The sequence below is a fragment of the Phyllopteryx taeniolatus genome, chromosome 4, assembly GCF_024500385.1.
Source record: "Phyllopteryx taeniolatus isolate TA_2022b chromosome 4, UOR_Ptae_1.2, whole genome shotgun sequence".
Lineage (NCBI taxonomy): Eukaryota > Metazoa > Chordata > Actinopteri > Syngnathiformes > Syngnathidae > Phyllopteryx > Phyllopteryx taeniolatus.
Genome location: NC_084505.1, coordinates 14,567,132 through 14,590,170, shown reverse-complemented (window position 1 = coordinate 14,590,170; position 23,039 = coordinate 14,567,132). Strand labels below are relative to the sequence as shown.

At 40.8% G+C, this 23,039-nt stretch overlaps 1 protein-coding gene across 3 annotated transcripts; it reads right to left on the bottom strand.

Moving 5' to 3' along the window:
- Nucleotides 1–4: 4 nt before the first annotated feature.
- On the bottom strand, nt 5–22,394 carry LOC133476413 (girdin-like). 3 transcript variants are annotated; one of them, XM_061769776.1, is made up of 29 exons: nt 21,973–22,394; nt 21,814–21,905; nt 19,958–20,063; nt 18,958–19,027; nt 18,570–18,628; nt 18,344–18,427; nt 18,012–18,152; nt 17,252–17,430; nt 15,408–15,489; nt 14,644–14,802; nt 14,254–14,400; nt 14,002–14,146; nt 11,443–12,105; nt 11,157–11,362; nt 10,432–10,626; nt 9,413–9,543; nt 9,165–9,303; nt 8,900–9,073; nt 8,619–8,780; nt 8,241–8,518; nt 6,225–6,368; nt 5,850–6,036; nt 5,580–5,725; nt 4,972–5,064; nt 4,609–4,811; nt 4,270–4,350; nt 3,369–3,602; nt 3,169–3,234; nt 5–1,993 (listed from the first exon to the last, which is right to left on the bottom strand). In XM_061769776.1, exons 1-29 carry the CDS (start codon nt 22,033–22,035, stop codon nt 936–938), a joined length of 5,487 nt encoding a protein of 1,828 aa, XP_061625760.1. In that variant the 5' UTR covers nt 22,036–22,394; the 3' UTR covers nt 5–935. The 3 variants fall into 3 exon arrangements, with proteins under 3 accessions (XP_061625760.1, XP_061625761.1, XP_061625762.1); XM_061769777.1 differs by lacking the exon at nt 3,369–3,602 and having other exon boundaries at nt 21,973–22,393; XM_061769778.1 differs by lacking the exons at nt 3,369–3,602; nt 4,270–4,350 and having other exon boundaries at nt 21,973–22,393.
- Nucleotides 22,395–23,039: the final 645 nt, after the last annotated feature.

Below are 23,039 nucleotides of genomic sequence, written 5' to 3'. Positions count from 1 at the left end.
TGTGTATTTTTCGTATACGTTTACTTTATTAAAAGAAAACAACACGCGTTCATGTTACAGCTTCAATAGTTTACACCGTATATCACATATGATCATCACATTTCTTTCAGGTACACATTAAAATGTATTAGTCTAGGTTTAACAAGTCCGAAGAACTGAGCACCAGGGCACAACTACAGGATCCAAATCTTTTGGCAAGTCACAAACATTTCAAATAAAGGTTTTGTCTGATAGGGGAAGTGAGGCTTAACTGCATTACAGAGCTTCACAGGGGTGGCCAAACGAGAGCGTGCCGTTCGTTTCTAACATTTGACACGGCCTGTACATGTTATTTGACCGCATTGCACTACAGTATTTACATTCTATCCTGGGTGGCAAGGCGGCAAAAGCGAAGAAGAATAGCAAATAGTGTGATTTGCAATATATATATATATATATATATATATATATATATATATATATATATATATATATATATAGCGCCAGCTACCCAAAAATCCTGAAAAATCCTTGACTTTTTGCTCTAAAGTTTGAATCAAGGCAACTGGATATACAGTATATGTATGTGAATAATATACATCGAAAACAAAATATAATTCCTCAGCATATCGTTACCTTCAGTGATGGATTGGTTTTAGCATGTGAAATCAATTAAAGGTGAAGAATGCCCGTGGCTCTTGGATCTTAGACCTTTTTTTTTTTTTTAGTATGTGGCCCTTAGAAGAGAAAGTTAAGATGCCTCTGGCTTAGTGTGTGAACAAGACATTTACTGTAATTTACTGAGAAGAGCAGAATAAAATACTGAAACAAAAACATGGATTGCTGAAAAATTTGCTACACGTTTAGCGTGTAACAGATAAAAGTGGGTAATATTATGAATCCATTGGCAACAGAAGACTAACAAGATTACTCATACTCTATGCTCCTTCTCTCAATCAATTGCCATTATCAAGATTGTGATTCTGTACATTTTCCATGTTAAGTGTGAATGCTTTGTTATGAGTAGACTTGTGGCTCACTGGAGTGTAGTTTTTTTTGCAGGCGGACTCGTAGAGAAAAATATTTGTCTGGTCGTTCCTCTCAAGCACTTCCAGACAATTCCGCCCAGAATCACTGAAGATTGTGTTTGAGAAGACAGAATTGAGGCTAAATGGGGAGTTTAAATCCGACTCCTGCACGGGAGGATTAGGATGTTCTTTGGTAACAATGACTGTTGGGTCTCTTGGAGGTTTGACTGGAGGACTGAGCCCGGGCCCACTACTTTCGCTGACTTGTCGCGGCTGTTGATTGGATGTGGCTGCTTTTTCTTGTTTCTCTTGGTTATTGCGCTTTTCTGAGACGGGGGCAGGAAGTGTCTCCGTCTTGACTCCCACCCTGCAGTCGTTGTTGATGCTGGGGCGTCTAGATGAGCCATCAGCTGTGGAAATGACACTGCTGGCGCGAGGAAGACTTTTCGACGACCTGTACCCTTTGAGTCGCCCTTCTTTTCCCAGCGGATTAGAGAAGCAATTGAGGCACCCAGACATTGAGGACGACTTACCCTGAACATAAAACACTGTAATTGGTGAACAAGATGAAGTCTGGGTACATTCGGTATTACTGGAATTCGATCTTAAATTTGTGCTTAACATGCCCCCTGAATGTGACGGGCGACGTGTCACTTTTCCTTTCGATCCCCTTCTAATGCTCTTTGTTCCCCGTGTGAGCCACAAGTCCTGGTTTGGTGTAGACTCCTTCTGTTGAGATAGGAGGTCTGATTCCTGGCTATTTGTCACAGGGATGGCCAAGACGTTCTCCTTGTGTGCCGTGGAGGAGCTTTGCTGTGCGTCCTGGGTTGTGGAGGTGTCACTGGGCGGCTGGTACGAGACAGAGGAGTGGCGAGACAGCGGTTGCTGGACAGGGCTGCTGCCATTTGACCAGGGCTCATTATCCAGGCTCATGCTGAACTCACCACTGCTCTCACTTTGAGCTCGACTCTGGGTGACATTAAGCCCTGGGAAGATAATTCATATCATTTTATATATTCACTCACATGTACAACATACATTAGGTAAACCTGCACAATTGAACGAGATCAATACAGATGGTTGTAGCAAACACTCTGAAACAAGAAACAAGATATTCCCCAACATTGGCTTTATGTAAGAAAATTGTTTGATGTTGTCAGCACATCATGGTTTCAGGGACGTTGTTTTGCGTAAAAGTCGAGCCAACGCTAGCTAGGTCATAAAGGGCCCGCATTTTGTCTATTTAGACCTCCAAAGCGTGACTCTCTAACGTGGACTTTGTATAAAAGTGTCAATTTCATTAAAAAAAAAAACACCTTGGTTTTGTCCTACAAGTGTCCAGAAAAGGCCCTTCTGACAACTACAGAAGACCCACTTGTGAGAGCACACGTGTTTGTTAAGTTGACTGTGCTGGCTCTGGAGCGGAGAGGTAGGCGGAGAGCTTCGCTAGTGACGTAGATGAGCTTGAAAATTTCGAATGACCTGATTTCAGGCCTCTTGGCAGAAAAACCTGGGGCTCAGGAATGCGTGTACAATTTTAATTCATATTTCACATGTTTACAGAGGAACCATAGAGCCAACATTACATCTGAAATACGAGAAAAAGTTGGTTTGGCATAATACGGGCCCTTTTAACAACAAGTGACATGAAACTTTTTTTTGTTCTTCTCAGTATAAACACTGTTTAAGTTAATAAAAGAGGGAAACTTTTGTGTGCACAGTTTTTTTTCTCATTATATCAAGTTATCAAATTGTGTGTAACTGACAGTAAAAAAAAATCCTTTTTACTTCTAGTACATGTCAGAATCTGTACTTGTTTTACATTTACTAAAGGACAGGAGGTGAATACAGTATTTTCTTTTACACAAATGTCTTCTATTTAAGTGCAGAGTGTGGAGTACTTTTGCAATCTCTGCAGGTTAGATTTATCTCTCTTTAACAGTGCCTCTGCAAATGTATCATATTGTTAATCGTAGCAAGGGGGCGGCAGATCCACATGTTCCTTCGTCGTCTTTTTTTTTTTCTTTTGCCTCTGTGGTCAGCATGCAGATTAATATGAAACAAGGTCATGATAGCGATTTGATGGATTTACTCTAATTCCTGCAAGCGTAATACATCTGTATTTGCTGAATCCTCTAAACGGCTATTCACAAAGCTTTACCGTGATGCTGCAGCTCGTCGTTGTCCTCAAAACCAGATGGCACAGCACTATCATTTGAATCCTTGTCTGTGGAACACAAGTACTTAATAAAAGATACACATTTACGTTCCATAAATTCAAGAGTTAAATATACAGTTCTCTAAATGATTTAAAAAAAAAACAGGATGTCAATGAAATGAATGGCTTGCAAATGCCTCTACCTGTCAACTCTGACACATCTGGGACATCAGTGTCAGTGGCTGTGGTGTGGAGTTGAATGGATGGTTCAGTGGTGGGATGCAAATGAGGTGTGGATAAGATGGATGTGCTAAGGAATGACGTCAATCGTTTTTTCCTGTCCTTCACATCAGCTTCCGACCCTTCCAGCTCCTCAGAGCTGTATGCCCACTGCTCCTGCTCCAATGGGGCAGAGTTGTACATCAAGCTGCTCAGGGCTGTGATGTTGTACCAGAGAACAGGACAGTGGAGAGGTGGATAAGGGTGAGGACGTACAGGTGCTCATAGAGACTGAGGCAAATTAGCTTTGGAGGGAAAATATCCATGTCTTTAAATGCAGCCAATTTGATGCAGTCTAAATCCTATGGATGCTCATCCATCCATCCATTTTCTTTACCGCTTATCCTCACTAGGGTCATGGGCTGCTGGAGCCTATCCCAGCTATCTTCGGGCGAGAGGCGGGGTACACCCTGACCCGGTCGCCAGCCAATTGCAGGGCACACAGAAACAAACAACCATTCGCACACACATTCATACCTACAGGCAATTTAGAGTCTTCAGTCAACCTACCACGCATGTTTTTGGGATGTGGGAGGAAACCGGAGTACCCGGAGAAAACCCACACAGGCACGGGGAGAACATGCAAACTCCACACAGGCGTGGCCGGAATTTTAACACCGGTCCCCAGAACTGTGAGGCAGATGTCCTAACCAGTCGCTCACTGTGCCGGCATGGATGCTCATGTTATTTGAAAGACTTTTAATTGTTAAGTTCTGATGTGATGACCAATAATGAGCTGGCAGTACATTCTCATTTCTGAGTTAGCGGTGAAATTAAAGGCTATTGTGAAGATGGGATCAAACACTAGAATGAAGTCTGTCTTACACAAGGAACGTTGAATGAGAGCCTTCACTTTCTCTGTGTTCTTCAGCGTGTTCCTCATACGCGGAAAGAGTTTCAGTGTGGCTTTTTAACAGACATCATCCACATGGGTGATAAACAGATGTAATAGATTGAAACGAGAGATGGGAAAAGAGCAGTTTAGATGAAGGGGAGGGTTCAAGGGAAGAGGGAGTGAAGAGAAACAAGACAAAATGAGAGACAGTTTGGTGCATGCAGAGGAAAGTGCACAGTGACTATGCATAAGGAAGAAGGAGGCATTGGACACACAGTCATAGCTTGTTGATTAAAATTAAAAGTGCAATTAGGGAAGTTCGTACTCACTGTTGTTAGGCTGCGGTGATATGGCGTCACATGCTGATGTGGAGGTTGAGCCTCCAGAGCCATCTGAACTAATGAAGGAGCTGCTGTCGTGACACGAGAGGTGTGCCTCCAAATGCGTTGGTGTGAGAGAGTGTTCTAGTCCCTGTTCATGGCTATTAGATTTGATCAACTTCTTCAGCTTGAGAGTGATCCAATTTCCTCGCCTGTTGAAGATGAACATATTTCAAAAGGATTGTTGAAAGAAATGATTTTGTAAATGTACCATAGCCGAAACTCATGACCCAACAGAGATAAAACAATACAAATTAAAAAAAAGATTATGATCTCATCATCTACATTAACCAAAAATGTCAAGCAACTTACCTGCGAGGAGGTGAGGGTTCATAAAACTTATACTGGTCCATTATCTTCTCCTCTAGCTTCTCCTTCTGCCTCCTCAAATCATTAAGTTTGTCACTGAACAAACAATGAGAGAGTTGACAAAGGTTGTTCATTTTAAAGTATTCTCTTAAGTAAGGACTTGGCTGAACCACCGTGCCAGATAGTTTGTTTCACAAAACCATTTCAGAAAACTGTTCAGAGAAGGCACTTTCAAAAACTGTAATTGAAAAGATTGGATGAATGTGGTCCGCCACATCCATTACAAGTCATCGACTGTCTTATCAACACGACAGAGGTTAAGTTCATTCTAAGGTACAGAACATGTTTGATGAGGACTTTAATTACGGTCTCGTGCAGATAGACCTGCTTCAGTAGAAGAATGCTTCTTGTGTTCCCTGTTAAAACAGGCCCAGTCCTTTTTGACCAGCCACAACATTTATCAGTTTGAAGATGGATTTGGGAGATGACATATTTGCATTCTACCAAATCCATTTTTGTCTTTTTTCCCAAGGCCTACGTGTCTTGTTCAGCCTTTTAATTGTCTATTGTGTTTGAATGTACTATGATTGTAAACGGTTCTCGATGCTTACATATATTGCCGCTCCTCTATGTGAAACAGATCTTTGCTCTCCATTGTCTGCTCCAACAGAGTTCGGTTCTGCAGCATCAGTGTGTCAATTTGACTCAGAAGATGGTGATTCTCCTCCTCCAGGTTCCCCTTTAACTGGCTCAGCAACTAATCACGCAGGCCAGCAGGGGGTAAGAATTCAACGCAAGCCAATCAAATAAATCAGTTAACAAAAGGTTCATGTAACCCTGAAAAATGTCACAACGTGCATGTTAAGATCAAGAGTCCACACCTCGCACTGGTTGGTGAGCTTTGTGGAGGTGATATCAAGTTGCTGAGACTCCTTTTTGAGCTTGGAAAAGTCTGCCTCCAGCCAGGTGTGTGCCAGCTTGCTCTCATTTAGTTGGCTCTTGAGCTGCTTGTGATCTGCAGTCAGCAGCTCGTTGTCATTCAAAAGCTGACGATAAGTTTGGTTCAGCCTGAGAAATAAATTGTACAATATTGTGGTATACAGTGATAAATAGCATACTACTACGACGACGACTACGACTACTACTAGTAGTAGTCACAACCTGAGAATGTAAATGCACTTTTGTTTGTCTTGCTATGTAAGCCCATATCTGTCCTCGGACCAAGTGTTTATCTACCCGTGCTCCCCTTTTCTCACCAGTCTTTCTCATCCCGAAGCCTGCAACATTCAGCAGCAGTGGTCCTATGATTTTCCTTCTCCAGACTCATCCTCATCTGCTCTTCCTTCAGGGCTTTTTCCAGATCTTCTAATTTGGTCCGTTGCTGCAACAGGTTGTTGTACCTGCAGTAAATATGCCAAATCAAATATAAAACAAATCCAACCATGTGTAATAAAATGTCAATATCTACAGTATTAGCACCAGTTCAAAACCAGACCTATGCCAAGGCATATTCATTTACCACCTGCAGAATCAATGAGTGAAGGGCTTCTTAATAACTACTGTAAATTCAGTCCCAAAGGTTTTGCTGTATTCCTGGGATCAAAATGTAAAAAAAATCTAACATAACGTACAACAAATCACAGCCTAACTTAATATGATTTCACGGCGACATTTGTGTGTGAACTTCACATTTTCCCTGATAACTTTATTTTAATTGCTCCCAAATGTGAAATTTGAATCAAAATTAAATAAAATGTGTTTTGACATCACAACATCTGTTAAAATCAGAAATTATTTACCAGAGATATTATGATCATTATATATATATATCAGAATTCCAGCTTTTATATCATGGTATTTACATCTTGATGTGTGAAACAACTCAGGACAGAGCACCTTTTGTTTAAACCCACCCACTTTTCAAGTGTGCAAAAGTATTGGAACAGACAGTATTAAATTAACTTGAAGTGACTAACCATTAATATTTGGTGGCATAACCCTTACTTGCAATAACTGCATCAAGCCTGCAAACCATTGACTTCAGCAGACTGTTACATTCTTAATTTGAAATGCTTTTCCAGGCTTTTACTGCAGCTTATTTCAGTTCTTATTTGTTTCTGGGGGTCTTCCCCCTTCATTCTCCTCTTCAGGAGGTAAAATGCATGCTCTATTGGGTTAAGGTCCGGTGATTGACTTGGCCAGTCTAAGACCTTCCAGGTTTTCCCCCTGTTGAAATCCATTGTTGTTTTGGCAGTGTGTTTTGGGTCATTGTCTTGTTGGATGATGAAAATTCTCCTGATTAATTTGGATGCATTTTTCTATAAATTGGCAGACAAAATTGTTTTGTAGACTTCAGAATTCATTCTGCTGCTCCCATCATGAGTTGCATCATCATTAAAGACCAGTCAGCCCGTTCCAGAAGCAGCCAGGCAAGCCCAAGCCATGACATTTACCTCCACCATGCTTCACAGATGAGCTTTCTTTCTCCATACTTTGGCCTTTCCATCACTTTGGTAGATGTTAATCTTGCTCTAAATTGCCCCTAGGTGGTTGTTTGTTTCTATGTGCACTGCAATTGGCTGGCGACCGATTCAGGGAGTACCCCGCCTCTCGCCCGAAGATAGCTGGGATAGGCTCCAGCAGGCCTGCGACCATTGTGAGGATAAAAGCGGTACATAAAATGGATGGATATATATTTGGCGGCACGGTGGATGACTGGTTAGCACATCTGCCTCACAGTTCTGAGGAGCATGGTTCAAATCCATGGTTCAAATTTTCTGTGGTGATTCATCTTGGGAAGAGCCTACAGCCACAACAATAACCAGTTCAATAGTTGTGCTTTTTTTATTTTTATTTTTTACTGGTACTGTATATCATACTATGTTTAGCTGGGCTAGGCTATAGAGAATGGAGAATCATTTTTCATGGCATCAATATTGTCTGGATTCCCACCAAAAATTATTTGGAATAGTATCTCACTATCAGAGCAAAAAAACTGTGACAAGGTAGCGGACAAAGAAATAATCCCACACTGGTCAAAACCTAATCTCCTTTCCCCACTGAGTCAGTAAAGTAAACACAGTATTAAATTCATCATTGGCACGAGTAATAAAGTTAAAGTAAAAATAACACAAAAGTTGATGTATTGATGTGAAACTAAAATTGTCAAAAGTGACTACTCCACGTCTCTTTTGAATAAACAACTACAGAACTTTGAAAGAAAAACGTTAGCAAAAAAGACATTCAACCTTTTTCACACTTATTTTTTTCACCTGTCCTGCAGTGTGCGGTGCTCTAGCTCCAGCGTCCGATGGGCATTTTTCAGACAGTCATGTTTCCCCATGAGGACCTCATACTCTGTGGCTTGCCGCTCGTGGAGAGCCACCAGACGCTCATGATCACGTAATAGCTGTTCATGAGCACCACGCAGCTCTTCGCGTTCACGCACTGCACTGTCCCTCTCGCTTTCTGTTCCCACCTGCTGCTGCTGCAACTGAGCATTCTGAGCCATCAGGGAAGCAATCTGGGAGTTTAATGTGGAATTTTCCACCTGGAAAAGCAAGAAGTTCTGTTAATTTCAGCATACAGTACAGTACATACATTCTACATGCATGTTGATGCAAACTCAGGTTAATTTCTTTCCCCCGTACCTGCAGGTCAGCATTGTGTGTCTGCAAAGCGGTGTTGTTCTCCTGCAGGGAGGCAGCTTGTCTCTGCAGGGCGAGGATCTGAGCCTGTTGACTATCAGACTGACTTGCCAGCTGCTTCAGATGGGCCTGCGTAGCCTGGCGCTCTGTCTCCAGTGTTGCATTCTAGGAAAAGGTGAGGAGTACAAACGTGATGAGGGGAACTGGTTCTATTCTATCCATACACATTTCAGAAATATAACTTTTTGGAACTGTGTGGTTGTTGGTACACTACTGCAACTTACATTCCTCTCTACTTCAATCAGTCTGTCTTTAATATTCAACAGCTCTTTGGTGGCTTCGTGGCTTTCACGCAGCCATTCACTCATTGCCTTTCCATTCTCTCTCAGTGGGGAGGCGCTGGATGCAGTCACCTCCTCCTCCTGCTTTTGTTGCAAGGCCTCATAGCTCAGTTTAACCTGCATGGTGAAACAGAGTTAAAATCCCTGGAACTAAACAAAACTATAAAACAAGACATTTCAGTAAAGTTGTGTCCGTGATGTAACTCACAGTTCTGAGCTCATGGCGAAGCTGCTGATTAAGGGTAGAGGATTCTTGTAGACGAGCCTCCAGCACAGCCATCTTGTTATCTTTAATTTGAATAGACTTCTTCATGGTCAACTCTAACTCTGACTCCAGCATATTGAACCTGATGGACAATTATATATATATATATATATATATAAGATATTAACTTTCAACATGCAGTTGGGGGTTGTCTGTTTCCTATTTTCAAAAGAGAAGCAATGCATGTACACCTGCGTTCGGCTGTGTCAGGTTCCACAGATTGCTTACGCTCTCGGTTGAGAATCCTCATCTCCTGCTCATGGGACAGACGTTCTAGTTCATCTTCTCTCTGCCGGGTCTTCAGTTTCTCACTAACAAGCTCCTAAAGCGAATCAACCACCAGGGTTAATGGACAGAAAATGTGGACACAGTACAGTATATATTTAATCATTTTGAAACTTTCTGTATTCACTGTGATTCATCACTGTCCATCCTTAAATATGTTTCTATCTAGAAAAAAAGAAAAGTAAGGATTGTTGTTTTTCAAATTAAAAAATGTAAGGGATTAATTTCCTTGAGACAATGATGATGTATACCATACAAAACTATAAATGAATATGTTTTATTCTCTTTTCTTTTACTGTTTTAGGTTTCAAGGAATCAAGTCAGAGCTTTATATTCTTGGTACATATGCAGCTGTACAATCTTTACAAGATGTAGAAAAATTAAAAATGTCTAAAAAGATTTTTTGCAAAATTAATGATATTCTCTTATGACTAACACAATCAGAGAAGTATTGATTTTTTTGTTCTTTGTGGTAGTTATTAATTGTTGTGGTGCAGAATTGCACTTCATCATACTGAAAACTATTTATAATAATTTGGTTACTTAGTTGGGCAACATGACGGGTATTGGATGCCTCTCTCAGTAAGATACAGTGAAGTTCTGCAAACTTCAGCCACAATACTGTAGTAGTGACAAAACACATTGTTGAATTCATAAATGTCTGTGCAAATCAATATCTAGCATTATGACTTAAAGTGTTTTTCTTAACTGAATCAAGAACCAAGACCATTATGAATAGTATTCAGGATATATTGCAGTATATTGTAATATTTTAATACAAGTTTTAATATTGGAGCTCATTTTTGCATGTATACTTAATATTGTGGCCTGTGAGTGTACTGTTTATGTACACAGGCTGTACACAAATAAAAAAATCCATTATGAGTCAAGGTCAGAGCAGATTAATATTTAGTCTCCTTGTTACCTCTCTAAGCATGTCCAGGGTCCTCTGGTCGATATCAGATTGCTTGGCCTGTTCTCTGTTGTCTCTCTCCAGCCTTTTGACCCTCTCGGCAGTCTCCCTTAACTCCTCCACCTCCTTCACCAGACTGCGCATTTCCCTTTCCAGGCTCGCCATGCAGACATTACTGCTATCTAAATTGGCTTCTTGAATTTCAGTCTGACATGGAAGATGAAGCGACTGTTAGTATCGTAATTTCTCATGTATAATGCGCACCGATGTATAATACGCACCCCCAAAGTTGGTCTCAAAATTCTGGAAAACCCTTCAACCTATGTATAATGCATTTTTACAATGCATGATTTTGCTTCTACCCATATGATCAAAACATGAAGTAGTTTTTTGTATTTTGTATACCCCTGTCATATTGGAATGAAAAGTTTAGGCTGCACCTTTTTCATAACTTCTAGGTGACATACTAGAATGAAAGTGTACAACTTTTTCATAACCTCTAGGGGGCGTGGCATATTGGAATGAAAGTGTACAGCTTCTTTATAACCTCTAGATGGCGGCATACATTTCTAAAATGTGAAAGTCTTTTTCATTTTCTACTATACCTATATATAATGCGCACTGTTGACTTTTGACAATTTCTTTGGGGGAAAAAATGCGCATTATACACGAGAGATTTCGTAATATGTTTAGCCATAAGGAATACAGTACTCAAAATCTGGCAACCTTGCACTTACCTGCTGGCGCAGTCTTCGATTCTCCTTCTCCAGTTGCCTCTTTACCTTCTCCAATGCTGCTGTTTCTTTTTCCAAACTCTGCTTCTCTATTTCCACTTGCTCCATACGGCGCACAGTAATCCGGAGTTCCTCTATACTGGCCTGGACGCTCTGGTTGTCTGCCTCTAGTTCTTGAACCTCAGCTTCCAATTGTTGGATTTTTCGCTCTAAAGAGGAAAGATTTGAAAAAAAAAAGTAATGTGAAGACCTCAAGGGGTCTCCTAACTAAACCCCCCATAAAACCTACCAGTGTTACCAAGTGAAGTTTGCAGTTGTTGATTAATGGAGTCCAGGGCCTTGCATTTGGCCTCCAAACGCTCTGTGTGCTTGTTGGCATTAGCGAAGCGTGCTGGCAGGCCCATGAATGTGCTGTCATGGCTGGAGCTGCTGCTTCTTGAGCCAGGAGAGGGATTGTTTGATCCCACAGAATAATGGGCAGCATTGTGACTATTTTCATACACTTGCAGGTCAGACATAACTGCCTTAAAATGTTCTCCGCTGTCGTTGCCCTCTACCTGTCCTTTCTCCTGAATATGACGGGCTGTATTAGCTGAGAGGTGGAGATCTGTGTGGACTTGCTCTGACTCTTTGTATTGAGAATCTGTATTGGATATCTTCTGTTTCACTGCACCTATGTTGGATACATTTCTGCAGTTCTGCTCATGTGAGCAGGGAGTCAATGACATTATGTTTTCTTTCGTTGATGATGTCCACTTGTCAGTGCAGGAGACCACCTGGTGGACACGATCCTTCTCACTGTGGTGACAGTGTTTGTTGGTCTGTGCGTTGTTGTGAATACAGACAGCCCTGAGCTCCTCGACAGTCTTCAGGAGACTTCTGTTCTCCTTCTCCAACTTCAACAGCCGACTACGAATCCGCTCGCTCACCTCGTCACTGAAAGTCTGCTGCCCTAAAGAGAAACATATAATAGTAGAGGTGATAGGCAACAAGAGCTGGACATTGTACTGTAGTAATGAACATTTAATAGGAACTATAGAATGTTGGCGTTTCTTTGGCTTATACAGAGTAAGCATTTTCAAAAGTCTTAGTTTGAATTGATTGTAAATATCCCATTAGGCTACTAGTATTGTGTGCTCATGTACAATCAAATGAGCTAAAGTATAAAATAATGTGTATAAAAAAATTATGCCTTTCCCAACATATTGTTCATATATTGATTTAACAATGTGTTCATTATTGTCATGGTCTGTGTTTTGGTTTGGGTTGTGTTTGGTTTTGTTCCATGTTTTCCTGTGTTCCATGTTTGTCGTGTGCTCAATAGGTTGTTGTGTGCACCTGTTCTCGTCTACTTTGTGTCGACCAATCAGCTCTCTCCAGCCACTCGTGTCTTGTCCAGATGTTCCTCGTTGTCTCGTCAATTTGTTTGTATTTAGTTCCCTGGTTTCTTTCAGTTCTTGTCGGTTCATTGTCGTTGTCACATGTCTTTGCCATGTCATAGTCGCCAGTTGTCTTTATCATTGTGGTATGTCATTGTCAGGTGTCATTTTCCCTTTCTATTCCACGTCTTACTCACAGGTCATAGTTTGTTTCCAGTTTTAGATATTCGAGTGTTTCTTTGTTACTTTGATTTGATTATCTGTTGTGGGACTTCGTTCAGTTTTCCCTTTTTGAAGATTAAATATTATTATTTTGAGACTCCCGCACTCCTGCCTTGCTTCCCTGCAATTGGGTCCACCATGTTCTAGCCTTGCGTTACTCGCCTTCGCCCTAACCACGTACGTGACAATTATTGTGTATATTGTATCGCATCTGACTGAGCTGTGATTCTAAAATGTTCTTGTTGCTAAAAAAAGGTATCGTCACTGATGATGGTGTAGTGGTACATTCGCTCGACTTGGATGCAGACAGCATGGGTGCACTTCTCACTCAGTGACAGTGTGAATGTGAGAGTGAATGGTTATCTGTCTGTGCCCTGCGACTGGTTACTGACCAGTCCAAGGTGAGGTCCGGCTCCTGACTCAGATAAGCCATACAGAAAATAGGTAGATGAATAAAAAGGGTATCCAAAACAATAAAAATCACCTTATATTGTATAATTGAATGTAATTCTACACCACTGCAAAGTACAATCACAATAATAAATGTGAAATGAATACGTCACTGGCAGTGTCAATCAAAACAGCAACACATTTGTATTGGATCTTGCTAGTGGTGTACCTGGTAGTGTCTCTAGTGGAGGGTGGAAGGGCGGAAATAAGCATTCGGTAATAATAATAGCATCTTTCATTGCTATTTTTCAGAATTAACACTACTGTACTTTGGAACCACTGATTATTATTAAGAAAATGCACAAATGGAAAACCGTTCAAAGGTCCTGTATTTTGGCTATTTAAACCTCCATAGATTGACTCTCTAACATGGACTTAGTATAAAAGTACCAATTTCATTCAAAAAAACACCTTGGTTTTCTCATACGAGTGTCCAGAAAAGAACCCTCTGACAGCTACTTCTGTTTGACCCAGTTTTGTATCCGCTTTGTCCATATTTGGCTAAGACCGCCCCCTTTCCTCTGATTGGTTGCCTCCGTGTAGAGGACCCACATGTGAGAGGACACGTGTTTGTTATGTTGACAGCGCTGGCTAGGGAGAGGTAGGTGGAGGCAGAAAAATGTCAGTAACTGCGTGGGCGATTTTAATTCATATTTCACATGTTTACTGAGGCACCATCGAGACAATATTACATCCCAAATACTAGAAAAAGTTGGCTTGGTAAAATATGGCACCTTTGAAATCCTCTTCAAGGATTCAGTGTTTCCCATCACTAAACATTAAATACCAGCTCCTACCCTGAGAGTTTTCGGTGGTCTTCGATAGTTGTTCTAACTCCCATCCCAGGTGCTGGGACTCCTCCATGCTCCTCCTCTGTGCTAAACACAGAGTCAAGTTTTCATCCTGCAGTTCCTCAATGCATTTACGATCTGCATCCCTTCCCTAAAGTGGAGATGCATATTGATAAGCTTGTTAAGATCAAGATAGTTAAACTAATATTTTTCCACTACTCTATTTTGCCATGTGTAAAATGTGAAGACTACTGTTACTTGTTCCATGTCGTGGATCCGGGCCTTCAGCAACAGGCTGTGCTTCTCCAGCTGGTGAATTTTATCTGAGCGTGCCCTCCAGCCTGCCAGTTGATCTTCTAGCACCTCTTTGGTTTCCTGCAGCACTCTGTTATCCTCCTTAAGTTCCTAAGGTACGCCATCGCCCCCAACCAAGGAAAAACATTTATCAACACTTGAAATATGAAATGCTGCCAAAATACAATTGAAACACTTGTTTATGTTCCCATTTCCCATAAATTGTATTAAAAGTATGCTATGTAAGATTACCTACAATACAGTATATGCAAGAAATGCACATTTCTCTAAATGAAATTTGCAAAGGGCGTGCGTGTGCATGTGTAAAAACAAGTTATTTATAGTTGTTTTAACCTCCACTTTGGCTTTGTAAAATTCCATCTTGTGCAGTTGCTCCCTATAGCGTGCCGCCTCGCTCTCCAATTTGTCAGCTTTGATCGCTCGCTCTCTCAGAGCATCCAGCTCATCGCGGTAGGTGCGGGCTGCTCGGGCATCTACAAGCAGCTTCAAATTCTGATGAAGATTCAAACAGAATCACGCTTTATAGCAAATTAGTTTTAAAAAGCTTTTCAGATAAAAAAAAAAATAAACCGATACAACAGTGACAATTCCATCTGCAGTAGGCATCAGAATTATGTTATTAGGCCATGACCATGGTTGAGCATTCAGCCCCAGTAATTTCACAGGATTTAATCAATCTGAATTCAAACTTTTGCTAGAAACCCAGTTTGTGTCGAGATTAAAACATGTTCCCTGTAAGTATTAACATGTTACGTGGTATTTATGCCATGTTCTGCTCTCCTTTAAGGGAAGAACAATAACCCTAAAAATCACTGCTAAAAATGTTAACCAGGCTACTAGGTGCTACCAAACTATGCTTCAAAGCTTGTACAGGGTAAAACTGTATTGCTTGTTCAAATATAACTTTTAATCCGTATTAAATGAGGTTTAATTGCAGTTCATTCGCAATCAGTAAGCACAGCTTTGCTTCTGAGCGTTTTTTTTTTAAATTTTTTTTTAAAAAGATGCGTAATCTGCAGAGAAGGGTCAGGAGGTTACTCCATTATGTGTTACTGTCAATGCAATGTTTGTCTTGTTTTTGTTTTTTTCTTCCAAACCTCCTGCTGGATCCTCTTTAGCTCTGCTTCCATGTTCTCAAGCTCGTGTCTGTTGTCCTGCATTTGTTCACTCTTCTCTTCTCTACGGGGATGGACAGAGTGCAGAAACACACAGAGACAAGTTGAGACACAAGAAGAATGTCTTACTTCTATATTACTATAATCACATTTCAATAATATTCTAGGCATTACAAAAAAAAACAATTTGCCTTTTTGCTGCAGCTGACTGTACCAAGTTGTCTGTTTATATGCATGAAAATTGTGAATAGTCAAGTTCAAAAGCACATCTGCTTAGATGCACAGAAGAAAGAGAGAAATAAATAAATACATGAATGGTTTAATTTGTGTTTGTTCTTGGGACTGTCTGACAGACCCTACAAGCAAGGATAATACACTAGAGGGTGATTACGATCAGCGTCACTAGTAGAGCTCTTGCGATCGGGGGTTAGTGTGGACGTGCATTCATGATCTGCACGGGCACAAAGCCAATGTGGGTCAGAGGTACAGTATAGTGCACAACCACTGAATCTGTCAGGCAGGCTCTAATGTGGGCCAAACTCCCTGGGGCATCTCTTATCCTGCTGTATCTCTCTCATTCAGTCACTACTGGAAGGTCTCCAGAGGAGAAACAGCTTACAATAAGTACCATCCAGCAACCCATGTCCCCCACAAAGACATTTACTTTTTATTTTCCACGGTCTACATATCTACGTCTGCATACTTTTTATTTGTTTTTGACAACATACAAAAGTAACCTTTTATGAAGCAATAAAATAAATATTGTCATTCAATTGACCCCATGCAGGGAGGAATATTATAAAGAAATATAATGGGATACAATTACATAAAAGTGATATTTAATAAAGAAGCTTTTTAGAAAAAGTCACAGAAGAAATGTGTTGCAATTTACTCCAGTGTCAATGAACACCATATGCCTGCATTTATTCTCATTTAAAAACTTGACAGTAGGTCAAGTAGTTTACTGTATTTATTGTATTGATTGACTTTACCTTAGTTTTTACTTTCTCTGAGAATATACTGAGTTATTAGTATCCAGGGAGATACCAGGGTGATTTTGTAAATATAAAATTTCTGTCATTTGCAGAGGTGTGGAATTGTACTGCACCATACAGAGAAAAGTTGAATATTTTGATTCTGTCATGTGGCTAAATAAAGTCAACAAAATATTACAAGCAGTTCTCAATATGATCCAGTGCAATTCTCCACCATTGCCAACAACAAGCATGATGATTAACATATTGTTCAGCAAAATCCCTCTCTCATTGTGTCAATCAGAGTTGAGCATTATCATTCATTCATTCATTTTCGGTACCGCTTTATCCTCACTAGGGTCGTGGACATGCTGGAGCCTATCCCAGCTATCTTCGGGCGAGAGGCGGGGTACACCCTCAACTGGTCGCCAGCCAATCGCAGGGCACATATGAACAAACATACATACATTCACACCTATGGGCAATTTTGAGTCTTCATTCAACCTACCATGCATGTCTTTGGGATGTAGGAGAAAACCGGGGTACCCGGAGAAAACCCACGCAGCACGGGGAGAACATGCAAACTCCACACAGGTGAGGCCGGATTTGAACCCCAGTCCTCAGAACTGTGAGGTGGATGTGCTAACTGCCGATCATTATCATATTTATTTATATCTAAATGGCAACCCAAAGAGAATCAATCTGATATTGATTTGTTTACAATCACTTTCTAAACATTGTTTTTTGTTAGGATGAAAAAATGTGCCTTATTGGTCACAAACAGTCCAGCACAGCATTCTTGTCTTAGAAGTAGGTAAAGGGGACCTCCATCTTTATGCACTAGATACTCACAGCTCTTGTCGAAGTCGTCTGATCTTGGCCTTAGAGTCGGCAAGTTCCACCACCAAGTGTTGCTGAGTTCCCGCCTGCTGCTGTTGCATGCTGGGAGGATAGATGGCGGACTGTGGGCTGGATGAGCTACAGAGCACACGGACCACCCCTTCCCTTTCCGGTGTTAGCTCTGCTATAGTCTTAGAAAACAAATGGATATATACTGTAATTACAACAGGTTGTAGGTTATTTGGTCATCTTTAGTGGGGGAACAAATCAGAAGCATTCCCTTTTCACAGCTGAGAATTCTCCATGGAATTTACAAACAAATGTAAGAAACAAAAAATGGAATGTCTGTTGGACTTCCTCCCACCCCCATTTGTGAGGGCATGTGTCACTGTTGTACAACAGGGCCTGGCTCACAATTTCTATTGGAGTTCATTCCAAATTCTTTGATGGGGTTGAGATCAGGGCTGTCAGGTTCTTGCACAGTGAGCTCATCCAAGCATGTCTTTATGCCTTTGGTGAGAAATGAAGTTTCAGGCTTATCAGAAAGGTTTAGAGTAGAGCAATGCCTGATTATTGCATAGATTGATTGTTTAAGAGTTGTGTCCTAACACTTTTATTCATACTTTACCTTGTTGAATCTGACAATTGTTGCTAGATGTATTTCTTCTTTTCTTTATAACCAATTACAATTTACTGCCCAATTAGAGTTGCATATTTGGAATTCTTAGCTGGTTATTTTCCATGCACATTTCGAACCGGTATCGTGCCTTACCTCCAGATGTGCGTCCCTCTGGTCCAGCAAGTGCTGAAGATTGACAGCCATAGTCTTAGCGACAACCTCCAGCTGAACAGCGGGCATATCACTGCACTCCAACCAATGCAGATCTAGGAGGTTGTCTTGACTGTGGGTTAGCTGGAGAATATTGGGGTGGGACAGTTTGGGCATCAAGGGAGTTGCACACATATTGACATAGTGTAACTATCTACAGTACGTAGTTCTTGGTTTTAGGTTACTCTTGCAAAAGTGATCTTAATCTTAATGAAAACAAGTTAATTTACACAGAATTCCAAGTGACAGATTTTGAGCAAACTCAATCTAGATACCTCTTGAATATGCATAGCTATGGCTGCTTTCGTGTCAAAGTCGAGCGTCTGGATTATTTCAATGTACTCCTCTTTCTTCTCACACTGAAAAGGAAACACAAAAAGATAATACGTTCGGCTTCAGATAATAACGTGATTAGGGAATATTTTGCCAACAATATTGTCACAAAACATTTACTGTATATTAGACATCCACATATTAGATACCAGACAGTTTACTGTTTACCTGGACTGCACATCCCAGGAGTAACAGCAATAGTTTCTTCATTTCCAAAAGACTTTGCTCTGTTGGAAGTAAGAACAGAAAAAATACTTAATACTGAAATGTTTAAATGAAAATACAGTAAAGTAGAAGTCATGGAATTTCTATGACACAATGTGTAATTAATTTGGGTAATGTACCGCAATACGAGTGGGAAAAGTGTAGGTGTTAAACCCTCTCATCAGTAAAGCGGCATCAATGGCAACCTAAGTCCCCCCCATTGTGGGTGGATGCCAAGGGACCCGTTCACCCCGTTCGCCCCCCACGTCCCCAAAGTCGATATAGGTTGCAGCTCACCCGCGACCCTAGTGAGCACAAGCGCTATAAAAAAAAAAATGGATGGATGGCATACCAGTGTGAGGAGTCCTTGAAAGCAGCAGCACATTTGGAAGAGGAATCATAATCAACTGTCGCAGGTTTTCCTGAAAAACAAAATGCAAACCAAAAAGATGAAGTAAAGGATAAAGACATATAGACATACAGTATATCGATCACATATTGTGTCTTAACATAGATGCAGATGCTCATCGATATATCGGTTTGTCGAATTTGTCCAAGATTCCCTTTGATCAACTAAAACTGTTTCAATTAGTGTAAAAGAAGTCAACCATCTCTGCGGGTGTGACAGTGTAAAAATAGCCATAACAAGGCTGGATAAAAGCAGCTAAAAATAAAATCAAAAACTGTCCTACATTCATATTTTCCATGAAAGAAAAAACACTGAAATATAAAGACAGTATTTATAAATGTTAGCAGTACAAATGTATCAGGAGTGCCTACCCTATCAGTTGAGTTATAATCAAATATGTAATTCGACATGCTGGATGCTGAAGATGCTGCTGCAGAAAACGTCATTCAGGCCACATCACTTAATTCAAGAATCTAAATGCACCATCCTCCTTGAAAATGACATTCTTGTAATCTCAACAGATTTGAATGCGAGGCGGTTTATCTCAAAGTGCGGTTAATTAATTTGACAGAGGAGGAAAATCCAAGCCTCATCAGCAGTGATGTGTGCCACAGCATCCCGTGCTTGAAATGTGCGGCTCTAGCGCTCTGACTGCAGCTCGACTGCTGCGCTCCAACTGCTCCCGTGCTGATTACACAGATGTTGACATGGATGATATATAGGGCACCCGTCTTAAGACAGAACTGGATCTGTAGGGAAACGAGTCTGACCAACGATTAGGTTCGTGCTTATGTTATCCAGCGTGTGTGTGCCTGTGTGTGCAAAGTTGAGGTGAAATTGAAAAATCCAAAGCAAATGTTCAAATGTTCTGTTCCAGTGTTGTGAGAGGGCCAAGCAGCATGTAGCTTGGATGGATGCAGGACAAACTCAGGGAGGAACTCACCAGATAATAGGTCTTGATTTTCTGAACAAGAACGTTCAAGTTGTGGATCCTCTGACTTGGATCCTTTCTCAATTTGTTTGCAGCTTGAGGTACGGCTGGAGGATGTCTGAGTTTAGTAAGAAACACAGAAACAATCTTCAATTGACTGTCTGTCTCTCTAGAACTCTTGTTAAACATAACTCCTCATGCTTACATGTTTAAAATGCCCTGTCAGAGCACCTTATTAAGAAACTGAGGATAAATAACAACTTATATCTTGGCACTGAGTACAACATCAATAGTTTGTCCTCTTTTGAAGAAATGAAGGCTATAGACCAAAGCAACTGTAACAGTTTTAACTGTCGGAATTATTCTATACATTTTTTTACTACCTCTCCACAACCCAGCCAAAATGGCTCAATGACCCACTTTTGGGTCTAGATCAGAATCACTATTCTAGAATCTACTTTGTTCAGTCAAATAATGATTATATAAATAAATACTATAACTATACATATTGTTCAACCTGTGTGCATGTCTGATGAAAATACAAGAAAACGTAACTTTGAAATTGAAATTGCGTGTCAATGCTGAGAGATTCCAGCCAGACTGAAGCCAATTACACTGGTTAGCACATTACAGCATATGATAGCAATAGACAGATAATGTGTATCATTCTTTTTTTTTTTTTAATCCATTGGAATGGTGGCAAGGTAAGGCAGTGACCAACAAGTTAGGGCATGTGTAAAAAAGTCACAATTTGCTTATGAACAAGTGAGATGGAAATGGTTAGGATGTCTTAAATCGTTTGACTGTGCTGAATACATTTTCAAGACCGCTTATCCTGGTTAGGGTCGCGGGGCGCTGGAGCCTATCCCAGCTGACTTCGGGCGAAAGGCGGACTACGCCCTGAACTGGTCACCAGTCAGTCGTAGGGCACATATAGAAAGGGACAACCATTCGCACTCACACCGTCACTGAGTGGGAAATGAACCCACGCTGCCCGCACCAAAGTCAGGCGAGTGTACCACTACACCATCAGTGACCCACATTGAGAAATGACAATGCAATAGACAATACTATTATTGCACTCAGAACTCAATACAAATGCTGTTAGCCGCTCATTCGTCACACTGTTCAGTCTTCCTGCCTCCACCCATTTTTTTTTGCCCCATTTCTGTGTCACCCCCTCCCATCTGTGTTCAAATGCCACTAAACCCCAGCAACATGGCTTTAATCTCAGAGGGTCTCCCAATCCAAGAGATTATCCCACCTCCACCCCCTCCCCTCTTCCCAGTGAAGCGTTATTTCTCATGCAGAGATGGTTATTGTGAAACTGGTTGATAAAATTAATACATGGACACTGTCCCTTAATGGTTGAGAAATTGCAGCTTTCCACAACTCTACTTTATTTTACCCCTCACAAATAGAGTGTCCAGTATTGTCACTTGCTATAACTGTACAACTACCAGTAGACCATCAGTTTTCTAAGGGTGGGGATAATTCCTTTAGAACATACGGTGCTCAAATCATAATCCTTTAAATAGCATCTCGACAAAATTTATGTGGTCTCATCTGTCTCGGTAGGATTTTATCCAAACTTCAAAATTCTGTATTCATTGTTATGTATTTGAGACTATGGATGAAAACTAGTGTTAAACTAACTATATTTCATCTTGAACGACAGTCTTTTTACTACTAGGTCTATACCCTCGTCTTTTTCCTTGTGTGCTAAATTTTCTTATAGTGAGAAAAAAAAGAGCATACTAATACATGGGCCTTCAACTGGATATCAATGATATTAAATAGATGCTCAAACAGCTTTCTATTGTAACATTCAATTGAAGAAATGGACACAAACCCAAAACATCACTTACATTTGGCTCATGACGTCGTTCAGAAAAACTCCATCCAGTAATTCACTAAAGTCCACGTGCTGGCCTTCGTCACGAGAAACAAAAGTCTTGACCTGCAGAGAACCGTGTGATCATTCACGTCAACAGAAGTCCATCACAGTGAATCAGTGAATCACATACCCAGGTGACAAGTGGGCTCATCATGAACTTCTCCAGGAAGGGCAGAAAAGCACCACTCTCCATCTTCGCCCAAGAGTGTGTCAAAAGTATATCCACTGGAAATCCCGGCTCATTTAACTTGCTTGGACATTTTATTTTAAAAACTTGTACACAATGCCGATCTAAACAGCAACCTTCTCCTGGTTCTTTTCTTTCTTTTTCTTCTTCTTATCATACATCAGATGTTATCTTCAACAAATGAGTCAGAATCGAAACCGTACACACTGCTGCATCTTCCTCCACTGATCCAAATGTTGCAAAGGCCTGTGGTGGCAGTTGTTCCCTTTCCTCCCTTCCTCCCTTCTTGCTCACCCACAAATAGTTGTGATGATTCTAGAAGGTCTGCACAGTTGAGCGCCAGCAGCAGAAACATTAGCTATGTAATCTGGAATATCCCCCCCACCCCCCGTAATCTCTTTACCGTGACGACTACACCCCCGCCCCTATCTGTTCAGATGTTGCTCTCAATACTGCACTGTACTACTTATTAAGTAATTTGGTTTAATTGTCACGGTCATCGCCAATCACCATGTAGACATTTTAGAGTTCAAGGTTTTCCGGCTCAATTGTCCAAGTCCACAGATCACATAAAGCGCGTTTCTCTCCATTGTTTGAATGTCTTAAATTGGTCCTTAAAATACGTCAGCAGTGCATCATAAGTGATTTATATTGGCAATGGACTAAAAACAGCTATAGTGGTCCAACACTGCCACACTGTGTTCAAATCTGGGAACTCCACAGATGCGATTGCAAATCGCACCGACAAACTGATTTTCTGTACTGTACTGTAAATGCATTCCAAAACAAGTGTTGTATCATCTAAATATATCGAGTAGATCAGGCATGTCCCAACTTTTTCCACATCCATGAAAATGGAGGGAAGAGGCGGTTCACTTCACCGTGTGTTTACAAAATCCTACACTCTGCTGTATGTCTTAAAATTCAACACTGAAACATTTTTAGAGAGTGATAGTGGAATGCGTTATCTTTTAACATTCATGTTTACTTACAGTTTTAAATAAATAATT